A 4,925-nucleotide genomic window follows, 5' to 3' on the forward strand; every position below is an offset into this window, starting at 1 on the left:
GTAATTCCCGAAATTCCCGGGTTTCCAAAGGAATTTCCCGGGCTTCCATCGGTAATTCCCGAATTTCCAGCGGAAATTCCCGAATTTGCATCGGTATTCCCTGAATTTCCAGCGGAAATTCCCGGGTTTCCATCGGTATTCCCCGAATTTCCCGGGTTTCCATCGGTAATTCCCGAAATTCCCGGATTTCCAGCGGAAATTCCCGGGTTTCCATCGGTATTCCTCGAATTTCCCGGATTTCCAAAGGAATTTCCCGGGTTTCCATCGGTATTCCCCAAATTTCCAGCGGAAATTCCCGATTTTCTATCGGTATTCCCTGAAATTCCCGGATTTCCATCAATATTCCCCGAATTTCCAGCGGAAATTCCCGGATTTCCATCGGTATTCCCAAAATTTCCAGCGGAAATTCCCGATTTTCCATCAATAATTCCCGAATTTCCCGGATTTCCAGTGGAATTTCCCGGATTTCCATCGGTATTCCCTGAATTTCCCGTGGAATTTCCCGGATTTCCATCGGTATTCCACAAATTTCCAGCGGAAATTCCTGGATTTCCATCGGTAATTCCCGAAATTACCAGATTTCCAAAGGAAATTCCCGGATTTGCATCGATATCCCCCAAATTTCCAGCGGAAATTCCTGATTTTCTATCTGTATTCCCTGAAATTCCCCGATTTCCATCAATATTCCCCGAATTTCCCATGGAAATTCCTGAGTTTCCATCGGTATTCCCTGAAATTCCCGGATTTCCACAGAAAATTCCCGGATTTCCATCAGTATTCCCCGAATTTCCAGCAGAAATTCCCGGATTTCCATTGATATTCCTCAAATTTCCAGTGGAAATTCCCGGATTTCCATCAGTATTCCCCGAATTTCCACCTGAAATTCCCAATTTTCTATCGATATTCCCAGAATTTCCCGGATTTCCAGAGGAAATTCCCGATTTTCTGTCAATATTTCCCAATTTTCCACCAACATTCCCTGAATTTCCATTGATTTTTCCAGAATTTCCATCCAAATTTCCCCAATTTCCATCAATATTTCCCAATTTTCCATCAATATTCCCCAAATTTCCATCAGAATTCCCCCCAGAACCCCCAAAATTCCTGATTTTCCACCGGGAATTTCTGCTTTTTCTCCGGGAACCCAAATCCCCACCGCAATTCCCATTTTTCCCCCCAAAATTTCTGGTTTTCCCCACTTTTCTCCACTTTTCCCCCCCAAAATTCCCATTTTTCCCATCAGAATTCCCAGGCTTTGCCCCAAAATTCCCATTTTCCTCCCCAGAACCTGTGAAATTTCCATTTTTTCCCCCAAAATCCCCACTTTTTTCCCCGGAATTCCGGTTTTTTTCACCAAAATTCCCATTTTTCTCCCCAAATTTCCCATTTTCCTCTCCAAAATCCCCATTTTTTCCCCCAGAACTCCGGGGTTTCTCCCCAAAATTCTCATTTTTCCCCATAAAATCCCCAATTCCCCCCCCAAAATTCCCATTTTCTCTCCCGTTTTCCCCCTTTTCTCCCCCGTTTTTCCCCCCAAAATCCCCATTTTTCCCTCCAGAATTCCGGGTTTTCCCCCCAAAACCCCCGTTTTCCCCCCCAAAATTCTCGGTTTTCCCCCCAAAATCACCACTTTTCTCCCCAAAATTCCCGGATTTTCCTCCAAAATCCTCATTATTCCCCCCAAAATCCTCATTATTCCCCCCAAAATCCTCATTTTTCCCCCAAAAATCCTCATTTTTCCCTCCGGAATTCCGGGTTTTTCCCCCAAAATCTCCATTTTTCCCCCCAAAATCCTCATTTTTCCCTCCGGAATTCCGGGTTTTTCCCCCAAAATCTCCATTTTTCCCCCCAAAATCCTCATTTTTCCCTCCGGAATTCCGGGTTTTTCCCCCAAAATCTCCATTTTTCCCCCCAAAATCCTCATTTTTCCCTCCGGAATTCCGGGTTTTTCCCCCAAAATCTCCATTTTTCCCCCCAAAATCCTCATTTTTCCCTCCGGAATTCCGGGTTTTTCCCCCAAAATCTCCATTTTTCCCCCAGAGATTCGGGAAAAAACGGGAGAATTCGGAGAGATTCGGGAAATTTGGGAAGTGGGGGAGGGAGGGGAGAGGGGGGAGGGGAGGGATCCGAGAGAGTTCCGGGGGGATTTGGGGATTTTGGGAGTTTTCCGATGAAATTTGGGAGTTTTCTGGTGAAATTTGGGAGTTTTCCGGTGAGATTTGGGAGTTTTCCGAAGGAATTTGGGGATTTTGGGAGTTTTCCGATGAAATTTGGGAGTTTTCCAGTGAAATTTGGGAGTTTTCCGAAGGAATTTGGGGATTTTGGGAGGTTTCCGAGGAAATTTGGCAGTTTTCATATGAAATTTGGGAGTTTTCCGAAGGAATTTGGGGATTTTGGGAGTTTTCCGGTGAAATTTGGGAGTTTTCCGCAGGAATTTTCGAGTTTCCTGATGGATTTGGGGAGTTTTCCGAAAAAATCTGGGATTTTCCTGATGGATTTTGGGAGTTTCTTGACGAAATTTGGGGATTTGGGGAGTTTTCCGAAAAAACCTGGGGGGTTTTGGTCAAAATTTTGGAATTTTGGGAGTTTTCCAAAGGATTTTGGGAGTTTTCCGACGGAATCTGGGAGTTTCTTGATGGAATTTGGGAGTTTCCAGACGAAATTTGGGGATTTTGGGAGTTTCCAGATGGAATTTCCTCCTTTTGGGCTTTTCTTGATAAAATTTGGGAATTTCCAGAGTTTCCCCCCAAAATTCCCGCACTTCCCGACGGATTTTGGGAGCTCCCGGAGGCTCCCGCTGAAATCCAGGAATTTTCCCAGAAATTGTCCGAATTCCTGCATTTTTTGGCCGGAATTCCCGAATTTTCCGGGGGGATCTGAGGCGTTCCCGACGGATTTTGGGCGTTTCCGTCATTTCCGGGCGTTTCCTGGTTGGAATTTCCCATTTTTTGGGATTTTCGGGCGTTTCCTGCGGGGATTTTCCTCCTCCCGCTGCTCCTCATGGAAATTCCCGACGGATTTTGGGATTTCCGACCCAAATTTGGGCCGAAATCCGCCGGGATTTGGGGTTTTGGCCCCAAAAGCTTCGATTTTGGGTCGGGATCCGTCGAGATTTGGGATTTCGGGTCGGAATCTTCCGGATTTTGGGGTTTTGACCCCGAATTTCTCTGGAGCTTCTCCTGCTCTTCCTCTGAAACCATCGGGATTTGGGATTTTGGGCCGGAATCCGCTGGAATTTGAAATTTTGACCCCAAAAGCTTCGATTTTGGGCCAGAATCCGTCGATATTTGGAATTTCGGGCTGGAATCTCCTGGATTCTGGAATTTCGGGCCGGAATCCGCTGGATTTTGGGATTTTGGCCCCAAAAGCTTCGATTTTGGGTCAGAATCCGTCGAGATTTGGGATTTCGGGCTGGAATCCGTTGAGGTTTGAAATTTTGACCCCAAAAGTTTCGATTTTGGGTCAGAACCCGCTGGATTTTGCAATTTCAGGCTGGAATCCTCGGGATTTTGGGATTTTAGCCCCAAAAGCTGCAATTTTGGGTCGGAATCCTTCGATATTTCGAATTTCAGGCTGGAATCCTCCGGATTTTGTAAGTCTGCCCTCAAGAGCTTCGATTTTGGGTCAGAATCCGCTGGATTTTGGAATTTCGGGCCAAAATCCCCCGAATTTTGGAATTTCGGGCCGGAATCTCCTGGATTTCGGAATTTCAGGCCGGAATCCTCGGGATTTTGGAACTTTGATCCCAAAAGCTTGGATTTTGGGTCAGAATCCGCTGGATTTTGCCATTTCGGGCCGGAACCCGCCGGATTTTGCAACTTCCACCCCAAGACTTCCGAATTTCCCCCGGAACCTTCCGGAACGGCGGATTTCGGCCCGGAACCCTCCGGATTTCGGCGCCTCCCTCCGGAACTTTCCCCCCCGGCCCACGCGGCGCCATCTTGGGTGGTAGCGGGGAAGAAGAAGGACGGAGTGCGCATGCGCAGCGACGTGATCCCGCCTTGCGCATGCGTAGCAACGCCAGTAAGCACCGCCCCTCGTGGGTCCTCGTCCAATCAAAATATACCAACGCTTAAACCCGCCCTTGATTGACAGCAAGATGAACCAGTTGGGTGTTTCAAACAAATGATTGACAACTTGCAGAACCAATCAGAGCGCATTTATTACATATTATATATACAATGCACAGCGAAGCGCGCAGCGATTCCACAGCGAGAATTCCCAAAATTCCCCAAATTCCCGCCGGGATGTAAGGAAAAAAAGGGGGGCAGGGGTCGTACCTGTCCCGGGGGAGGGGAAACTGAGGCACGGAGTGGTTCCAGAGGGAGAAAATTCCTCAAATTCCCAAAATTCCCGCCGGGATTTTCGTACCTTCCGCAGGGAAACTGAGGCACGGAGCGATTGTATTAAAAATTCCCAAAATTCCTGGAATTCTGGGGGTGGTACCGTGATCCGAGGGGAAAACTGAGGCACGGGAGGATTCCCGACAAGAAAATCCCAAAAATTCCTGGAATTTTGGGGTGGGTTTGTACCTTCCAGAGGTAAACTGAGGCACGGAGCGGTTCCACAGGAAAATCCCCAAAATTCCTGGAATTTTGGAGGGATCTGTCCCAATTTTTGGGGAAAATTCCTGAAATTTTCAGGGGAAACTCCCAAAATTCTTCGAATTTTTGAGGGTCCTACCCCGAATTTTTTTGGGAAACTGTTCCACAGGAAAATCCCCCAAATCCCTGGAATTTTGAAAAAAGGATCAAAACCATAGGAAAACTCCCCAAATTCTTGGGGTTCTGTGCTGGTTTTTGGGGAAATTCCAGGGATTTTTGGGGAGAAATTCTCGGGATTTTTTGGGGAGAATTTCCCGAAATTCTTGGACTTTTTAAGGGTCCTATTCCAAATCTTTTTTGGGGAAACTGAGGCACAATAAA

The 4,925-nt window shown here is 46.8% G+C and overlaps 1 protein-coding gene across 1 annotated transcript; it reads left to right on the forward strand.

The window, feature by feature from the left end:
- The first annotated feature begins 2,071 nt into the window (after window positions 1-2,071).
- LOC121350546 lies at window positions 2,072-3,952 on the forward strand. Its single transcript, XM_041461952.1, has 2 exons — window positions 2,072-3,700; window positions 3,782-3,952. Exons 1-2 carry the CDS (start codon window positions 2,171-2,173, stop codon window positions 3,950-3,952), a joined length of 1,701 nt encoding a protein of 566 aa, XP_041317886.1. The 5' UTR covers window positions 2,072-2,170.
- The last annotated feature ends 973 nt before the right edge of the window (window positions 3,953-4,925 follow it).

The sequence above is a fragment of the Pyrgilauda ruficollis genome, unplaced genomic scaffold, assembly GCF_017590135.1.
Source record: "Pyrgilauda ruficollis isolate IOZ18807 unplaced genomic scaffold, ASM1759013v1 scaffold1588, whole genome shotgun sequence".
Classification (NCBI taxonomy): domain Eukaryota; kingdom Metazoa; phylum Chordata; class Aves; order Passeriformes; family Passeridae; genus Pyrgilauda; species Pyrgilauda ruficollis.

Excerpts from the sequence above, each read along its gene's own strand:
- LOC121350546 (XM_041461952.1), top strand. The coding sequence starts at position 2,171 with ATGAAATTTGGGAGTTTTCTGGTGAAATTTGGGAGTTTTCCGGTGAGA. Across the intron at positions 3,701-3,781 it reads CGGGCCGGAATCTCCTGGAT|TTTGCCATTTCGGGCCGGAA; the intron begins TTCGGAATTTCA and ends AATCCGCTGGAT.